This window comes from Chlorocebus sabaeus, chromosome 11 (genome assembly GCF_047675955.1).
Source record: "Chlorocebus sabaeus isolate Y175 chromosome 11, mChlSab1.0.hap1, whole genome shotgun sequence".
Lineage (NCBI taxonomy): Eukaryota > Metazoa > Chordata > Mammalia > Primates > Cercopithecidae > Chlorocebus > Chlorocebus sabaeus.
The window spans coordinates 98,935,133-98,953,374 of record NC_132914.1 but is presented as its reverse complement, the minus strand read 5'-3'; the positions used below and the strand labels follow the sequence as shown (position 1 = coordinate 98,953,374).

Here is an 18,242-nt window from a genome sequence, read left to right as displayed (position 1 = left end):
ATTAAAAAGGTTTATAAAAGATCCTTCAGGAAAAATATGTTATCGATCTTGCTTGTTGCAATATCCTGAAGAATTTCTGGCAGATATGAGACACACAAGAACTATTTGTTGAATTAAAAAATGTACGAATCAATCTCTGTATCCATCAGTAGATTCATAATGTAACAAATACTGTCTACAAAATTGTGTTAAAAGAACACGAGCCACCTGTTCTCACTCAAGATGAATCAGGTGCAACTGCTGAGAGTGGATATTACCCACACGGAGGCTCTTGAAACACACTAGTAAGAATATCATTTAATGCACTTTAAAGATAACTATGATTCTCTATTAGAATGAACAATCTACACCGTACCAATAACTACAAATCCTGCTGTATAATTTACTGTACCTTTCAATATAACATTTCATTTTAAGATTTAAAATTTCTGGTTTTTAATTTTAAGGTTACTCACAAGGAACCTGAGAAAACACTCCCCACCTAAGCAAAACAAATAAGCTCTTGTTTCTAAAAGCAATTGGTGATTCTCAGTCTAAATGTTTTTCCCTGAGGTACTATGAAAATAAAGTGACTAGGGGTTACATGAAAAAAAAAAATATGTTTTTTCATGTAAGTTGCCAATATGGCACAGTGAGAGGAAGCCTACTATAAAGGTTAAGAGCATCCATAGGCTTTGGGGTCAAACAGATTTGAGACAACTTGAATCATCCACTTAGTAGTAAGTACCCATGTCCCTACATGCTTGCTCACATATATCTCTGGTTCTGTTTTCAGTCTCACGAGCAGAAAAACCCCTGTATGTTAGTATACTTTTATTTATCATCTCTACTAACTCAAATGAGGTGGAGATTCTTTTCAAAGGTTTAAAAGCTATTTGTCTTCCTGTCCTATCAACTATGAAGGTCCAATTTTTTTTTTTTGCCTATTAAAAATGGACAGACTTCATTAAGACTATTTACCATTTTACATTGGCATCATCTTCAGACACCTCACATTCTAATTCCACTCTCTCCCCACAATAAGCAGTTGTATCTTCCAGCTGTTTGGTCACCATAATTGGAGGCTCTAGTATACAAAAAGGGGAAATCAGAATCATTAAATATCCAAAGCCTATCCCATGAACCCTGATTTGTTCACAGATGAAAAACCAACAGTATGAAAGCAACATCTATGGTTGACATGGTGATAACAGTAAGTGAGTTTTTTGTTTTTGTTTTTGTCTTTGTTCTTGTTTTGAGACAAGTCTCACTCTGTTGTCCAGGCTGGGGTGTAGTGGCATGATCTTGGCTCAATGCAACCTCCACCTCCCGGGTTCAAGTGATTCTCCTGCCTCAGCCTCCTGAGTAGCTGGGATTACAGGTGCCCGCCACAACACCCAACTAATTTTTGTATTTTTAGTAGAGACGGGATTTTATCACATTGACCAAGCTGGTCTTGAACTCCTGACCTCAAGTGATCACATGCCTCGGCCTCCCAAAGTATTGGTATTACAGACATGAGCCACTATGCCTGGCTGTGAGTTTTCTTTCTTTCTTTTTTTTTCAATGTCTGTTCTTGGCAAAATAAATAGTAGGCAACCCTGGGTAAATTCTCCCAATTTTTTCATAACTCTTCAAGTCAAATAAATTATTGCTTTCAAGAACAAACAAAACATATATCAAATATTATTCTTTTAGCAAAGAAGATACTAAGTGTTAGACGTTTCTGATGAAGGAGTTTCTTTGATCCTAGTTCCAGATGAATGACAGAGATCTCAGAGTTGTCTGTAATCAGAAGACCTCATAAAGAAAATAAGGAAGACATGGCTTCATTCACACCCTCCAGCTCTTTTCACAATGTCTTAGTAAATGATAATTTTCAGTGTGCTTGGTGCCAACCACTTATTAATGACGCTGGTTTCAAGAGAAACCTATGTGTGATCAATTGAGTGTGTGAAACAGGGATTATCCAGTAAAATCTGTTGGGTTCCAAAGCTATAACTAGAATAATTATTTTTGCAAAATAGTGCTTGACTTGAGTCAAAATCATGAGGCATTTGTACTCAGCAGGTTTCCTTTCTCCCCTCTGCTGTTCTAGTCTTCAACAAACCAGAAGACTCATTAGGATCCATAATAGCCGCCAGTGTAGAGGAGCCTCAGTTGCTTTCACTTTGATCATTACCCCTGGGAGAAGGAGCCAACAGCTCTGGTGACCACAATAAGAGATTTCATTTTTACCTCTTACGAAGAGCTCAGTGGAACATTTCTCATCACCGGCTGTCACATAATACTCCGAATCATCTGTCATCTGACAGTTATTGATAAACAGGATTCTCTGGCATCCTTTGTGTTCAAAGATGTATCTGTTTCGAATAGGAGGAAAATAAACAGAGTCTGTGAATGTGATTTTATTCTTTTCTTTATTTCTAGCAAATTTGGCTTATAATTTGATAATGTTTGAAAGTCAAGGATCTATTTCTTGAGACAGGGTCTTGCTCTGTTGCACAGGCAGGAGTACAGTGGCACAAACATAGCTAATTGGAGCCTCGACATCCTGGGCTCAAGTGATCCTCCTGCCTCAGCCTCCCGTGTGGCTGGGACCACAGGTGTGGGCCATTAGGCCCAGCTAATTTATTTTTTGTAAGACTGAGTCTCACCATCTTGCCCAGGCTGGTCTCGAACTCCTGGGTTCAAGCGTTCCTGCCTCAGCCTCCCAAAGTGTTGGGATTACAGGCATGAGCCATCGTGCCCAGCAGGATATAATTTTGATCTGCTCTTTAGGTATCATATCTTACACAGTTCAACATCAAACAAAAAAAAACAATTTTTATCTTTATAATGCATAATATATAAGCATATTTATAGATACTATTTAATTTCATTATAATTTTCTTTTACATAAGGTTTTTATTTCAAATAAAAATCAGTACTCACATATTTGCTATTTAATTTTTTTAACCCACTGTTGGAAGATAGAGTTGGCTGAGGGTGTGAGATTTTTAACTCTGTACATTCTTTGACCAATTCATGTGCTTTATAGGTGGGTAGAGACTTGATCTTATTCACTGATGTATGAATAAGATCTATTCATTACCTATCCCAGTGGTATAGTAGATTCCCTTGGGTGAATAAATGATTATACAATTTAAGAAATAATGTGATATAATCACAAACACATGCAGCAGTTCTGTCGAATGTTTTGTTCTCTTAGATGAGCTTAAGAACTGGTGCTATCATACAGTTACATCTACTAAGAAAGAATGTGAGCATTTGGAAACAAACTAGAAGACAAGAAGACTGTAAAATGTAATTGTCTGTGATCTGCATTATGGAGGAGCACATTATGGGATTAAAATAGACTAGAAAATAACTGCTTTGGGAATTTCTCAAATTGAAGCCTTCAAGAACAAGATATTTAAAAATATTTTCTACATGAAGATAACCAATTAAAATTATGTTTTTGGTAAATTCAGGCCATCTTCAAGAGATTTTTACACCAGATATAAATGTTATCATCACAAAGTCACTCTTGTGGCATGACCACATTAAGAATTGGAAGCCACCTAATTGTACTCCAGAAGTAACAGCTTTCCAGGATTAATGTCTTTTATAAATGTACACGTGGCTCCTGTTAACCTAAAAAAATCTATTGGAGTTGAAAATCTCTCAGGCTGAGGAGGATCTCTGTAAAGTAGTTTTATAATAGACTGGAGATACCATCAGACATCAGGGATTAGTCTGTCTTTAGTCTGTCTCCATTTGCAAGAAGGCCAAAAAATAATAAAACACAGGCTTAGACCCACATTTTGTTTTATCTCAACATTAAAGAGTTCCTTTTAGATGCAATATTGCAAGTGCTCAGAACAGTACCTGAATTGAAAATAGAAGGTATTCACCCATTATTAAATATAGTTGTTATTTTGGAAAAGCAAAAGTCATCTAATTATAAGATGTGATTCCCAGGTGGCATATCAAATATGGATTGCAAGTTATTTTTCAATTTTATTTTTTAAAATTGGGAGAAATTTGGCAATACTCTGAAATAATCACATACAACCTGTAGCGACACAAAACCATAATTGGAAAACACTTTAGTTTTACAGAATTAAACATAAAACAAGGTTTAGTTTACATAGAACTATCATGTTTCCATAATAAGTAAAATGTGACTTAAATGTTTACTCTCTCTCCATATGATTTTGTATTATGAAAATATAACGAAATATCCTTTTTATTCTCAGAAAAGTAGGTCAAACTACTATTTGATTAATTTACTGTAGAGCTATCACTGATTTTTGCAAAGCCCACTTACTTGGTACTGGGTCGAATTTCTTGACCATTTTTGTACCATTTCACCTCCAACTTTGGATCTGCCAGCTCCACAACAAACCTCACTCTGCCTCCTTTGTCAACCTGATATGCAGGATCAAGAATTTTTGCGAAAGCTGATAGAATAGAAGAAGCAAAAGTATGTTAATATATGTATACATATGCTATGAATTTAAATAGTCAATACATGTAGGAGAACCTAAAAACAAATGAAAAAATGAATCTCAAAGAAGAAAAAAATCAGAAAGCTTCCAAATTATCCTTTATATTTCGAACACTGTGTTGACTTATATACAATAAGATGGTTTAAATTGAAGAGAATCCACACGTTTCTGGAAGAAACCTAAGAAAAGAATCATTGAGGAAGCTTTAAAAATGGCCTAATTCTTCAGGGAATGTGCACTATAAAACGTCCAAATGAAAGTGAACTTTAAAAACATGCTGGGGCTGGGCACGGTGGCTCACACCTGTAATCCCAACACTTTGGAAGGCTGAGGCGGGCAGATCACTTGAGGCCAGGAGATCGAAACCAGCCTGGTGAACACGGGGAAACCCTGTCTCTTCTAAAAATACAAAAATTAGCAGGGTGTGATGGTGCCTGCCTGTAATCCCAGCTACTCAGGAGGCTGAGGCACGAGAGTCACTTGAATCTGGAAGGCAGAGGTCGCAGTGAACTGAGATCATGCCACTGCACACTCCAGCCTGGGTGACAGAATACGATCCTATTTCAAAAAAATAAAAATAAAAGAACATGCTTATTCTTCCAGCACAATTACTATTAGTGTCATTGGCCTTCTTTCTGCACTTCTTCTATGTCACAGATGGTTTTTTAAATAATAGAATTTATAAGATAAATTCAGTGATTCGTATTAAATCGAATGTCTTTGACTAATTGAAACAGTAGGCTTACCAAAGTTTTTTATACTGTGGTAACTTGCCCAAATAGTGGCATTTTAAAAACACCCCTTGCACATACGTGTAGGAACCCAGGATTTCCAAAGATTTTAAATAACATAGAACACAGCAATTAAAAAAAAAAAAAAAGTTGTCTTTGAAAGGTCCTAAATATAGTTAACTTCTTTTTTTAATTTAATAAGTTTTTTTTTTTCCTGGTTTTAAAAAGATAATCATTTTCATTTAGCAGTTTGAAAAATACAAATGTAAAATGCTTCATGTTGTCATGCTTGTATTTTCATCATTCCAACCTTATTATACTATTGTTTAGGTTAGCTTGCTGTCCCATATTTTAACAAGTTAAAATAAACCCTAGCTTTTAAAAAAGCTATCTACCACACACCTTAAGAGATGAATTCAGAGCTAAGTGATAACAATAACAAAGTTCAGCCTGGGGAAAAGAGATGTCAGCTGGCTCTCCCCTGTAGCGTGCACACACCTCTCAAAAATATAACATCAGGAGTTCTGGAATACTGGGAATGGCTGAACTCCATAAACTAAAAAAAACACCCTTCTACATTTCTCTGGGGCCATTTCTCAACCAGTTTCCAGGAAGATCAGAAATAAAGGTCAGATTTTTTAAAAGAGGTGGTAAAAATCTTTAAATTCTATTTGAACATTAACAAAATAATAATAATAGGATTGATATATTACTAACCTGATGTGTCATAAAACCCATAACCAATAATGACCAAGTACAGCAAGCTTCGAAGAGCTCATGGTCAGTGTAAAATGCATTCCTTTCTCTTTCTTTAAAATTTCCACTTTAAAAAGGTGTTTCAGACCACAACAAACTGGACCCATTTCAGATGCCCACGGAGCTGCTTATTGGTTTTACAAAACATTTTGCTAACCATGCTGGGTGTAAGAAAGTGAACTCTCCACACGCCATCAAGTGGATGGAAGAAAAGGATGGTGAAAGAGTCCACTCTGCTTGAGTAAAAATCAAGAATTTGACATTGAGGGGGGATGTGGAGGCTGGAGAAAGGGGGCCGCTAAGAAATTCGCAGTAACAGTGGGGGTAATGTACTATTACATTCTACGTTGTGTGTGGACCATGAATCTCCTGTTACCTTGCACCTTCAGGAGCTTTCCGCCAAGACAACTGTAACCCCCACACGCTTACCCAGGCCCACTCCCACCCCAGCGGGAGACTGCAAGGGGCGTGGGATGGGGTTCACGGTCAAGTCTTTCGAACCCTGCCACGCCCCTCGCCCCCGCCGCCACGTCCCCCGGGCGCGCTCACCTGCGCTCTTCTTCTCCACCCTGCGCATGCGCTTGAGGCGCTTGAGCATGCCGCGCAGGTCGGTGATTCCATACTGGAAGGCGATCTTCTCGTATTCGCTGGGTTTCGCGTTCTTCAGCAACTCCCACACGTCCACCTCCGGTTCTTCCTCCTGCTGCTTCACCTCCCTAACCGGGGAGAACCATGGTCTAGTTTAGTAGCTGCACTGGCCCTTAGAGACCAGGAAGGTCGAGGTATGATTCTGCTTTTTCAGTTCAGTGTAAAAAAGCTCTGTTTAAAGCCTGAGTACTTGAAGCCCAGAAGTCAAGTCTTGCCTTGCTGGAATGGAAGTCTTAGGGAAACTTGCAGGTAGTAGAAGATCAAATGTGTGCCCTTATAGTAACACCTCTCGTTTTCCTAGTTAATAAAAACAATTTTATGGGGAGTAGAGGACATCAGGAAATAGCCTAAAAATATATTTTACTTATTTTCAAATTTAAAGTCTAATTAGAAGATGGGATTTTGAGAAACAACAGTTTTCATCTAAGATATGAATATTGAATTATTGAAAATTGGACTAGAACTAAAAGGTTTAGATTTGGCCTATGAAATAAAAATGATCTCTCTATTTTCTTTGATGTACATGCCCTAGCTAAATATGGAGACAGTACAAATACATTATTTCAAACATTTGGATTTTGCAAATAGCATGTTCCCTACCATATTAGTAATGGAATACATTAACCATTTTTTACCTTTTTTAAAATACAAAAAAAAAAAAGAAAAGAAAAAGAAAAAGAAACTGCCATGAGTTTTTTGTTTGTTTTTCACATAGTGTTTATGGATACTGATGGTTTTTTAATTTTTTTTTTTTTCTAAATTGGCAAGGGGAAAGGAGACTGGGTTTAAAAAATTTTCTTACATTTCATCTTAAAGTACTGTCTTGAATGTTTTTTGGAAGCAAATTGGGTATGAGTTATAAAAATATAAATGTTAAACTGTGGAACAAATGGTTTAGGGTACCATGAACAAGGGGAAAGTAACTTCTTAGGGTGCATATCAAAATTATGACCCCAACTTTTGATCATTGACTACAGAACACATAAAGAACATATATGACTTTAAAAAATAAGATTTAAGATTTACACTTGCCTTTCTTTCTTTTAAAAGCATAAAATAAAAGTAAAACTCAGAAATAAACACTCTTTTGGAAAACAGGCTTAGTATAAACAAATTGGTTTCCTTCATTGAATAAATAATCCTGATTTTGTTTATGTTTACATGACTGTTTTTATCAGGTTAATTTGGAAATGTTACAATGACTGCTTACAATAATGCTGGTTTGGATATGATTTTCTGGAAAGCTGGTCAAACATCTTATACATCAGTGTGAAAATGAATTCATGCTATCATGTTAGGGAATGATGGGTTACATCTGTTTGCATTGTCATATTCATTACACCTGTTTCAGAGTGCCGCCTTCTTTTTTTTTTTTCTTTAAGACAGAGTCTCACTCTGTTGCCCAGGTTGGAGTGAAGTGGCATGATCTCAGCTCACTGCAACCTCTGCCTCTTGGGTTCTAACAAGTCTCCTGCCTCAGCCTCCCAAGTAGCTGGGGTTACAGGTGTGCGCCACCACACCCAGCTAATTTTTGTATTTTTAGTAGAGATGGGATTTCACCATGTTGGCCAGGCTGGTCTCAAACTCCTGACCTCAAGTGGTCCATCCACCTCAGCATCCCAAAGTGCTGACCACCACACCCAGCCCGGAATGTCATCTTTATACTCATGTGTACTTTGAGAAGGAAATACTGGGTTGTAATCATGGATAAAAATATGCAGGGGAGGGGAGGAGATTATAAATATTAACATAGAGTTTAGGGTGGCATTAAGCAAGGATGACATCTAAATATCTAACTTCCATTTTACATTGTCATGTAAGTTTTTTAGGGGGACATTGAGGCAGAACTCCTGGAAAATGGAGGGAAGTGAAAGGTCACTGGTCTCTCCAGTAATCTTGATGGGAAGGAATAGACAACACCATTAGCAAAATGTGCCTCTTAAAAACTCAAGACACAAGCATTATCTTCATCTCACTGATAATAGCTACATCCTTTATTAACATGGGAAAATTGAAAAGCTTAAGAAAATTGTCCTGAAATTGGAATATTGGTAATAATTTGCCAGATCCACTAAATCTACTTCCTGGAAACAGTAAACACTTCAAATACATCCTTTAAATATTTTAGTAGGAAGTCTAGGAGAATCGCAATTATGATGTATATGTATAGGCCGGTGAGGTGGCCCAATCTTGTAATCCCAGCATTTTAGGAGGCTGACGTGGGAAGATTACTTGGGCTCAGGAGTTCAAAACCAACCTGGGCAACATGGTGAAACCTTGTCTCTACCAAAAATACAAAAATTAGCTGGGCATGGTGGCACATGCCTGTCATCCCAGCTACTTAGGCTGAAGTGGAAGGATTGCTTGAGCCCAGGACAGTCTAGGCCGCAGTGAGCCAAGATTGCGCCACTGCGCTCCAGCCGGGGTGACAAAGTGAGACCCTGTCTCAAAGAAAAACCCAAAGAAGATGTATATGTATATTCATATGTATATCTTTTCTGTGGGGTGTTCCCTCAATCTAATTTATTAGTGCTCTATTTTTGTCACATTCCAACCTAAATATAGTCCTCAGACTATAAAATTATACCATACTGGATTATGTTAAATTTGTATTTGAACCATGAAGAATTACGTATATACATTACATACTTCAGGTATCCTCCTGACATTGGCAGAGGATTTAAAGATATCAAGCTGGATATAATTAAAATAGCTAACAAGAGGCACAAGTCATTGAGTCCTACATAGATCCATGAGGGGAATATTTATATGAAGGAAACCAGTAATAAAGATGATAATTTTGAGTGTGATTTCCTGAGTCAGTTTTGTTGATAGATTTATAAAACCAATCATCCTCACCATTTTTCATTAAAATGCCAGGATACTCTCTACTCTATCACATACTTAGTCGTATCAAATTTCATATAAGAACACCAATGACCTCTTGCCTATTCCTTCCTTTTCTTTCCATTACTTAATTGTATCTCAATTAAGTATCTCAATATAGAGAAGCATCTATCTTGTACTGAAATGTGAGGTCAAGGCTCTCACCTTCAGCATTTTCCTTAATGTACCTGGAACATATCTTTAGTTACTTACCATGGTGGCTGCACATGACCCTGTCTGCATGGCTATGTTAAGTTACAGTGAGGAGAAAAAGCCACATTTCTGTAGGCACTTCTGATTCTTTTCCAAGCCTCGGGATAGACCTGTATAATGCTCATGGTATTTTCATCTACATCAAAATTTCAATAACTTGGTGATCCTAGTGAAGAGTAAACAGTTATAGAAATTTCATGTAGAATACAACTTACAAGTATTTATACAGGTCAATTCCTATAACAGGATGCTGCCCAAAAGATTTAATCTGATTTAGCTAATGTCTATTTGAAGTAAGCTGGCTTTGTTCAGAGCAGGAAGATCTTCTGTTGTACAGAGATGTTGGTTTTAATCATTTTCTTTTTTTTTTCTCGTGGGGATTTTGGCACACACACTTGGAGGAGTAGAAATGGTAACCATGTATCATTACCGCAATGAAAACACAGGCAACTCACTAATTAGTAGGAGAACACAATGAGTTCTAAAGTTATATTAGTGGATTAGCACAGTATACTAAAAGAACATAACATAGCCTTATATTAACAACAATCTAATTATGAATGAAAATCTTAAGTAGGGGGTAAGAGAAAATGAGAACTGAAGACATATTGGCTGCCCATTAAGTGATTTTTAAATTTTGTCATTTTGACCATGTAATTAGATTTATTTTATTCTGGAATTACTGGTTGAAAAAGTCTGTTCTTTTTTCTTTCTTTTTTTCCTTTTTAATCAGAGCATGGTGCTTAATACTCTATCACATTTTTATTGATTGATTGTGTGTGTGTTTGTGTGTTGTCTCCTTATGAATATAAACTATGTTAGAGAAATGACACATTTCCTTAGAGGAGGTGCATATTTATTTGCCATCTACTGTGAACCAAGCTTTTTACACTTAATTTAGTGTGCACAATAATTCTATTAAGTAGCATTTATTCTGCACATTTCCAGGTGTGAAATCCAAGTCTCGGAGGGGTCAAATATTTGATCAAAGTCACATAATTAGTAAATGGTAGAATTGAGACTCAATTCCATATTTTTACCACTGTTTTTCCTCCCACAAAAGTGTATCTATCCTTTTCTATGTGCCACACACTGGATTTCTTTTCCTCACATCGGTAGCATTATATTCTACACAAAGATAGTGTTTAGTATTTTCCTGAATGAGTAAATGATTGTGGGGGGAATAAAAAGCTCTCTTGTCTTCCTAACGTGTCAATTTGTATTATAAACTGAAGCACCAGCTTCCAAGGCAAATTCAGAGCGGCATCTTTAATGTGGAGTCACAGGAAATGAACTGACTCATAAAAAGGAAACCTGGATTTGGGTCCTGGCCCTGCCTTTAACTCCTGTGTAACTTGGGATAAGTCACTTGTTATCTCTGGACCTTGGTTTCTTATCTGTAGAATGAGGAAATACAAGGCTCACTTAAGGGCACTTCATATACTATTGCTTTAAATGCATTTGGGGAATTAATCAATACTATTGAGACTAATGGTTATTTGAATTAGTCTATTGATGGGCTGATATCCCTCAGTAATTAATAAATCACACCCATTAATATTTCTGTTCTCAACCTACATGTTGAGGGGTAGGGGTAAATTTTTCATTCATAGAGACTTGAATAAAGCTATCTAACTAAACAGAGAATAAACACAATCCCAGTTTATTTCAAGTGTTTGTAATTTGTTATGAAGCATATTTGTACTTGTAGTCTTTTAATAACCATAGAAAGCACTAAAAGTAATTTTAAAAGCCTGGAAAGTTAAGTGAAAACTGATATTATATACAATTAATTTAAAATTATAGTTTTACTCTGTTTATTTACAAATTTGCTAGATAAAACATAATCTCAGAAAAAAGTATTTCTTTTTGTTGCTTCTGCACTATAGTAAATATCTAGATATCTCTAATGTACATATAATATAGTGTATATATATAAGGAATCCTAGTGAAGAGTATAGCAGTTATAGAAATATATATATGGAGAGAAATCTTATAAAATGGTTATGTTCTAAGTATACATATTGAAATTCTATAAATTTTATTGCAGGAGAGAGAGAACAATGAAAAGGAAGTATGAGTGTGTGATAATACTAAACTTTTATTTCCATTTTATCACTTCTAAAACACATTTTTGAGGCATTTTTAAAGACCTCTGAAATGACAATGCATCTTATCATCAATGGTGTGTCAAACCATTTGGAACAATTTTTTCATTGCTTAGTGATTTATAAAGTACTGGTATATCTTAAAAGCAGTGGTGTCTTAGACCTGCAGAAATACAGTACATCATAAATACTATATTAAAGTAGGTGTGCCTCTTACAATGTGTATACTTCAGACTTCTACCAAAATTGTAAAATTGATTTTTTGATCAAATATCAAAGAGAATGAAGGCTTTATTTATTCAGTCATGAGAAGGAATCATATGTACAGTCTTAGAGGTTTCTAGGTATTTGTCTTATGTCTCAGTTTTCATGTCTCTTCATCCCCACTTAAAAAAAATAGGTGAAGAGTCAGGAAACATTTAAAAAGAAAGTTTAAAAGCATCCGTTAAAGTCTTTAAAAGATTAGTATGCAGTTGTTTCTCTCTTTCTTAGTCAACTCTGTTATATTCTATAAGCAAAACACATTTTCAGAAATGAAAAATTCTTTGAAAAACATCCACTTTAAACTTGACTTCTCTGAGTGGGTGTCTGAAAGACTTCCAGGCCACCATGTCTCACTCCATCACTTGGTTCTCACCTACGTTTCAGGAGACCACTAAAGTCAAGTTCCCCCGCATCGTCTTGACCTTCTCCACTGTCGTTAACAAAAGAAAAGCAAATCTGGGTTTAATGCAGAGACATACACAACGATTTCCCCCAAACACTCTACATGTAACGTATATGCAATTTTGTACCACACGAGGACTAAATCAACACAAACTATTTCTTTTCACACAAGTGACATATTAAGTTTTTGGAGTATGTACTTGTGGAAAAGTAAACATGAGGAGCTTGTGTTACTCTATGATTTCAGAAGACACATTTTTGTAGATTGCATATATAAAACTGCTTGGATTTGTGTTAAAACCAGGTAACACAAATGCACTTAAGCCAAGCAACACAAAGTACTTTGTTTTTGCAAGTTGGGGGCTCTGGAAACATACCTGTGTAAAAAGCAAAGAACTTTTGCTAATCTCTGTTATTCATGTAAGACAGAGATTGGCTTGGAGGACCAAGTGTACCAATGTCAGATATATAAGTACAAAGCCTTATATTCAATGGTAACCTCTTTGTGTCCATGAACAGGTGAATCAGATAATGGGATACCAACATGGCAAAAATAAAAAAGGAGCTAACACAGAACTTTTTAAAAGATGCATTCCTTTCTGTCTTAAAGGGTGATAATTATTCTAATTTTCTTATTAATATTTATACCTTCTTAAATGTATTTTTAAAAAATTTGTCTTGAATTGTTAACGAAACTTTTACTAGCAGTTTTAAAAAGTGCTTTCCTGTAGAGAAATGCATCTTAAATTAGGCATGCAGCCACCATTGTGATTTCGTATAAACTCTAACTAGAAGCTATAGAGCTAACATTTAAATGGCACTATACTTACTTACATGTTTAATTTTTTAATGAAGTTTTGTTTCCTGCTCTTTACAAATGTTAGTTATAGTTTCTAAGAAAAGAGTCTGTGGGTTTAAAAACAGTGCGTATAACGTAAGTCATAAGAATTAAACTCAATGACGTGTTTTCAAAATTTCTTCAGTTGTTTGCAGGCCTTTTGAAGTAAATACATTTGTGTTCTTTCAAAGCTGGAAACTTAGTAGGTCATGTTTCCCTCTCCTGAGATATACGTGTATACAGTATGAGCATAGTTTTAGACCTATGCATTTGCCGAGCATGGGATGAAGGGGAAGTGGAAGGAAAGTAATAAAATTTGAAAGTTATGACATTTTTAAAAATTAAAAAATACCTAATACCAGTAATAGTAAATAACTTTTCAAAGTAATTTTCTGATTTATTTGTAATATTGGAGGAAAATATGCCTCATTAACAGGCTAAATGATTGTTCTGTAATAGTTTGGAGTGACTTTCCTTATTCAGCAAAACTGTATGTGGATTCAGTCTTAGGAAAAACAAAACATTTGGTCTCATTAAAGAATTTATATTATGGAATAATTAAGTATGGAGAATAACATAATGACAGGAAGGGGCTGGTTATATTTCTTAGAGACCAAAAATCTCTTAAATTTTTTCCTTGACCTCCCACCCCCAATTTTTCAGCCTTGGTAATTGCAAAAATATATGAAATAGGTATCTAAATTTTGCCTTTCTGTGGTATTCTTAATGCCAGTTTCATTTAGGATAATCCAAAATTATATGGCACTAACTTCAGTAAGTAGCTACTTAGTTGTGGTTTTCTTGGGCACATGGTTCAGTAGCTCCCTAAGTGATTTCTAGATGAAAGGAAATATAAATAAAAAGTTTTCTGCCATGACTTAACCAATGAAATGAGTCTCTTTGCATATTTCTTTTGGCCATTTGGTGGAAAATAATGCTTTAAGGAAGAAGCCACGTATGAATAAATTGAAAGTGTCTTTCTAAGGCAACTGTGAAACCTCAAAAACAGGAACTTCATTATAACAAGAATATTCTAAAAAATGGTCAGTATATGCTTGACCGGGCCTTAAACCCATGGCTTTTCTAGAACACCCACGTTTAAATATATGGTGTGTTTGACTGTGGTGAAAAGGGTTGTTTGTATTTGGAATACGGAATACAGGGGAAGGGAAATGTGTTTGAAAATCCTCCACTTCTGTGTTATACAAAAGCTATCTAGATTTTCCTTTTGGAGTTACCTTCTCTTGAAAGCAGATCTGATGTCAATGTTTGGAGTAGTCCCAGTAGATTCTTTGAAAGGAAAGAAAACAATAACATAAATACCCATTAAGGCGGTAGTTTGTGTTCAGTTCCTTTATAGGCTGTGGGGATTCTTTAGATGGAAGAATGTCAGGTGAAGTGGGGATGCTTTTCCCTGAATAGCCGTGCTGCCACAGCCTCCTCATACCTCCTCCTCCCTCATGAAGAACCAATGAAGGGACTTTGGGGTCACCTTGTCCAGGTGTCATTCAATTTGTCTGCCCACTAGAATCACTGAGGGATTTAAAAATGTATCAGTTTCTTGATCCTGTCTGCCAGAGATGTTGATCCACCAGATCAGGGAGGGGCACCCAGAAATCAATATTCTTAAAAAGCCCTCCAGGGGCCAGGCGCCGTGGCTCACGCCTGTAATCCCAGCATTTTGGGAGGCTGAGGTGGGCGGATCACGAGGTCAGGAGATCGAGACCATCCTGGCTAACACGGTGAAACCCCATCTCTGCTAAAAGTACCAAAATTAGCCAGGCGTGGTGGCGGGCGCCTGTAGTCCCAGCTACTTGGGAGGCTGAGGCAGGAGAATGGCATAAGCCCAGGAGGCGGAGCTTGCAATGAGCTGAGATGGTGCCACTGCACTCCGGCCTGGGCGACAGAGCGGAGCAAGACTCCGTCGCAAAAACAAAACAAAACAAAACAAAAACAAACAAAAAAAGCCCTCTAGGTGATCTTCTCAGAGACAGCCAGGGTGAAGCAGTGCTGCCCAGGATCCCAGATCCCACCTGATATGGAAATATCGACAGCACCCAACCCATGGCCCTCCAGCCTCTGCTTGACATCGCTCTCAGTGGGACTCTCACAACCTTCCCAGGCTGTCTGTATAGCTTTAACCAAAGAGCTCATCCTTTTTTTTTTTTTTTTTTTGAGATGGAGTCTCACTCTGTTGCCCAGGCTAGAGTGCAATGGCACAGTCTCAGCTCACTGCAACCTCTGACTCCCGGGTTCAAGCGATTCTCCTGCCTCAGCCTCCCAAGTAACTGGGATTATAGGCGCCCACCACCACACCTGGCTAATTTTTGTATTTTTAGTAGAGACGGGGTTTCACCATGTTGGCCAGGCTACTCTCGAACTGCTGTCCTCATGATCCGCCCGCCTCGGCCTCCCAAAGTGCTGGGATTACAGGAGTGAACCACCGCACCTGGCCAGCTCATCCTAATGTTAAGACAAAATTCGCCTCCTCATCGTTTCCACCTTTTGATTCTAAACTGCCTAAATGTTTCTCATGCGTGGAAATTTGTTTTCCATGTTCTATATGACAGCCCCTTCCCCTCTTTGCAACAAGCCGTGTATGCTTGACTTCCTTCACCCATATACTCAAGCTGGATAGGGTGTGGTTTTTGGATTCTTCATCTTCCTGGTTACCCTACTCCAGAAGATGTCCAGGCAGAGGTACACTGCCCAGGCTAAAGACATCACTCCAAATGTAGAACAAGTAGCATGTTGTAGAGAGAAGTATCATTTCCTAAACTTAGATCCTATACCACTTGGAATAGCCCAGTTTAAAATTACAGTCATGGTTGGGCACCTTGGCTCACACCTGTAATCCCAGCCCTTTGGGAGGCCAAGGCAGGTGGATCACTTGAGGCCTGGAGTTTGAGACTAGGCTGGCTAATATGGCGAAACCCCATCTCTTCTAAAAATACCCCCGCAAAATTAGCCCAGCGTGGTGGCGCACACCTGTAATCCCAGCTATTTGGGAGGCTGAGGCATGAAAATCGCTTGAACCCAGGAGTTGGAGATTGCAGTGAACCAAGACTGTGCCACAGGACTCTAGCCTGAGCAATAGAGTGAGACTTTGTCTCAAAATAAATAAAATAAAATAAAATTACATTTGCTTTGTCTTTTGCAACTACATCACACTTTACATTCACCTTAAGTTTATAATATTTGCTGCCAAGTCAACTTTTCCTTTGTATACTTGTAAAAGTGAGTTTTTTTCCAACTTCAATGTATGCATTTAGGCCTTCTATGTTTACTCTGGGTAGTACACAGAACATATAGATGAAGAACTGCCATGCCTGACATTAGTCCTTATAAAAGAAATTCTCCCTTCCACCTGGGTATCCTGAACTCTCATAGCATATTACCCTATCCCCAAACCTAAGTGGGAAAGTGGACCCCATAAAACATACATTCTGTAGCAACAAAAACTGGCAACATCTTTTATCTGGGAGACTGAAGAAATATAGATAGCATGGACAAGAGATATTTAGCGATAAAATCCCCCCAATTCTACTTTTAGTATAAATTATTTCATTACAATTCAATTCAGCAGGCTTGCTGAGACTACCACAATCAAAACCACACAGTTTTAAAGGAAAAATTTCCCCGAAATCTCATAGTATTAAATGAACTTCTTCTCCTCCATCCCCTCACATCCCATTAAAAAATTACATTTATCTAGGCAAGAAGATTCTCTTACCATGCACTTCAAGATCAAATGAACAGCTGTCAAACTTATCCTTATAGGTGACCTCGCATCTGTAATTTCCTGCATAGTTCTCTTTGGCCTTGATGATCTGCATCTCAAATGTGTACACCTGCAATGAAATGCATCCAGACACACACATTTCAGTTTATTTTCCAAATTTCTCAGCATTGGCTTAAAGCTGTGTCTATCTGTGGGAATTCCAGTACAACGTTCTCAATATAGGAGGGCAAATGTGTCCTGCAGCCCCCGGACACAGCAGGGCAATCACAATAGAGTGTAGGCACTAGCAATGGTAACTTCAGAGGATTTTCTGGAACTGAAGTCTCTCAAAGCTGAACTTGAAAGTGATCATTTAGTCACACAGAAGGAATGCGCTAGCTGAGCCCCTGTCCTGGGAGTTCAGGGCCTTACCCGACTGTGCCTCTCAAAGGTTTCCTTCAACTGAAGGTGCTTCCCGGCTTTGCTGGCCAGATCCATCCATTTTCCTTTGAACCATTTGACAGTGGGTTTTCTCAGAAGATCTTCAGCCTTGACTTTGGCTATGAAGGTGATATTTTCACCTAGAAGAAGCATAAGGGATTCAGCTTGCTCTTTAACTAGTGTCATTTGTTTTGCTTTCAACTGGAAGGAGTTGACACAGGACTGCACTACAGAATATGGTGTGATTGGTGCCCTTGTATTGTGCAATGAATTGGTCCTGATTTTTTTATGAATGCTCTAGAGGTCCTTAGGCTGTTCCAGCTTGTTCTGCTTTGGGGGTTTATGAAGCAGAAAAAACAATAGGGAAACCAGTGAAAGTAATTTTTATATATGGATAATTTTACATTTGGATAATTTTTAAATTTCATATATACGGATGTATACGAAATTTTATTTCATATATATGGAGGTATATGAAATTTTATTTCATATATATGGATGGATACAAAATTTTATTTATTTATTTATTTATTTTTCTGAGATGGAGTCTCGCTCTGTCGCCCAGGCTGGAGTGCAGTGGCCGGATCTCAGCTCACTGCAAGCTCTGCCTCCCGGCTTTATGCCATTCTCCTGCCTCAACCTCTCGAGTAGCTGGGATTATAGGTGCCCGCCACCTCGCCCAGCTAGTTTTTTGTATTTTTTAGTAGAGACGGGGTTTCACTGTGTTAGCCAGGATGGTCTCGATCTCCTTACCTCATGATC

At 37.5% G+C, this 18,242-nt stretch overlaps 1 protein-coding gene across 3 annotated transcripts in view; it reads right to left on the bottom strand.

Moving 5' to 3' along the window:
• Positions 1–17,552, bottom strand: part of MYBPC1 (myosin binding protein C1) — a 61,562-nt gene extending 44,010 nt beyond the window's left edge. For 2 of the 3 annotated variants that reach the window (XM_073021033.1, XM_037996636.2), the window contains exons 1-8: positions 17,472–17,552; positions 17,052–17,169; positions 14,557–14,608; positions 12,452–12,508; positions 6,509–6,675; positions 4,292–4,424; positions 2,218–2,342; positions 961–1,066 (exon numbers count right to left, since the gene is read on the bottom strand). In XM_073021033.1, coding sequence (XP_072877134.1) covers positions 961–1,066; positions 2,218–2,342; positions 4,292–4,424; positions 6,509–6,675; positions 12,452–12,508; positions 14,557–14,608; positions 17,052–17,169; positions 17,472–17,537 — 824 coding nt within the window. In that variant the 5' untranslated portion in view covers positions 17,538–17,552. The remainder of the gene's footprint in view (positions 1–960; positions 1,067–2,217; positions 2,343–4,291; positions 4,425–6,508; positions 6,676–12,451; positions 12,509–14,556; positions 14,609–17,051; positions 17,170–17,471) is intronic. The other variant, XM_073021032.1, reaches the window with a different exon arrangement.
• Positions 17,553–18,242: the final 690 nt, after the last annotated feature.